The 942-nt window shown below is 52.4% G+C and overlaps 1 protein-coding gene across 1 annotated transcript in view; it reads right to left on the bottom strand.

The window, feature by feature from the left end:
• Window positions 1–615, bottom strand: part of LOC106817280 (M-phase phosphoprotein 8-like) — a 15,328-nt gene extending 14,713 nt beyond the window's left edge. Inside the window, exons 1-2 of the mRNA XM_014821937.1 lie at window positions 520–615; window positions 79–231 (exon numbers count right to left, since the gene is read on the bottom strand). Of these exons, the coding sequence (XP_014677423.1) occupies window positions 79–231; window positions 520–615 (249 nt within the window). The remainder of the gene's footprint in view (window positions 1–78; window positions 232–519) is intronic.
• Window positions 616–942: the final 327 nt, after the last annotated feature.

Below are 942 nucleotides of genomic sequence, written 5' to 3' on the forward strand. Positions count from 1 at the left end.
CCTCTCCCTCTACCTCAGCCCCTCCTCCGTCTGCCTCACCCTCTCCCTCTACCTCACCCTCTCCTCCGTCTGACTCACCCTCTCCCTCTTCATCTTCTCCTCCTTCAGGCGCTTCCTCTCTGTGAGGTAGTCGTGCACGAGGTCCTTGCAGGAGAGCAGGTTGTCGTATGGCTCCCATGTGTCGCAGTTAGCCTGGTAGTTCAGCCAGCGCACCTTGTACAACGTCTTAGTCTGCCAAGTACAATCAAACTAGTGAGAGAGGAAGCAAAGGGTGAAGAGAGGGAGTAAAGGGGGACGTGGAAGAGAGAGAAGGGGGAAGCAAAGGGTGAAGAGAGTGAGTAAAGGGGGATGTGGGAGAGAGAGAGAGGAAGCAAAGGGTTCACATGTGTCGCAGCTAGCCTGGTAGTTCAGCCATCGCCCTTTGTATAGCGTCTTACTCGGCCAAACACAAGCAAACAACAAACATTTTACAAATATACACCATAGAAAATTCGTGACGTGGTCAATTTAATTTCTAACCCTGCGAACGAATACATTTCCCCTGAAACCATTCCCCCGCCCCCGCGCCTCCATGTGCCCCCGCCCCCGCGCCTCCATGTGCCCCCGCGCCTCCATGTGCCTCCATGTGCCTCCGTGCCTCCACTCTCTATTTCATTTCTCGGAATAACGCGTAAATTACACTTCTTACTGCGAACCTCAGCTTTATAGCTTTATATCCCCAAATGAAAGGCTTTATACAGCATCTGTCTCTCTCTCTCTCGAGAGAGAGAGATGGAGAGAGAGAGAGAGAGGAGAGAGAGAGATGAGAGAGAGAGAGAGAGAGGAGACGAGAGATTGAGAGAGAGAGAGAGAGAGAGAGAGAGAGAGAGAGAGAGAGAGATGAGAGAGCGAGGGAGAAGGAGAGAGAGAGAGAGCGAGAGAGAGAGAGAGAGGGAGAGAAGG

This window comes from Priapulus caudatus, unplaced genomic scaffold, assembly GCF_000485595.1.
Source record: "Priapulus caudatus unplaced genomic scaffold, Priapulus_caudatus-5.0.1 Scaffold1660, whole genome shotgun sequence".
NCBI lineage: Eukaryota > Metazoa > Priapulida > Priapulimorpha > Priapulimorphida > Priapulidae > Priapulus > Priapulus caudatus.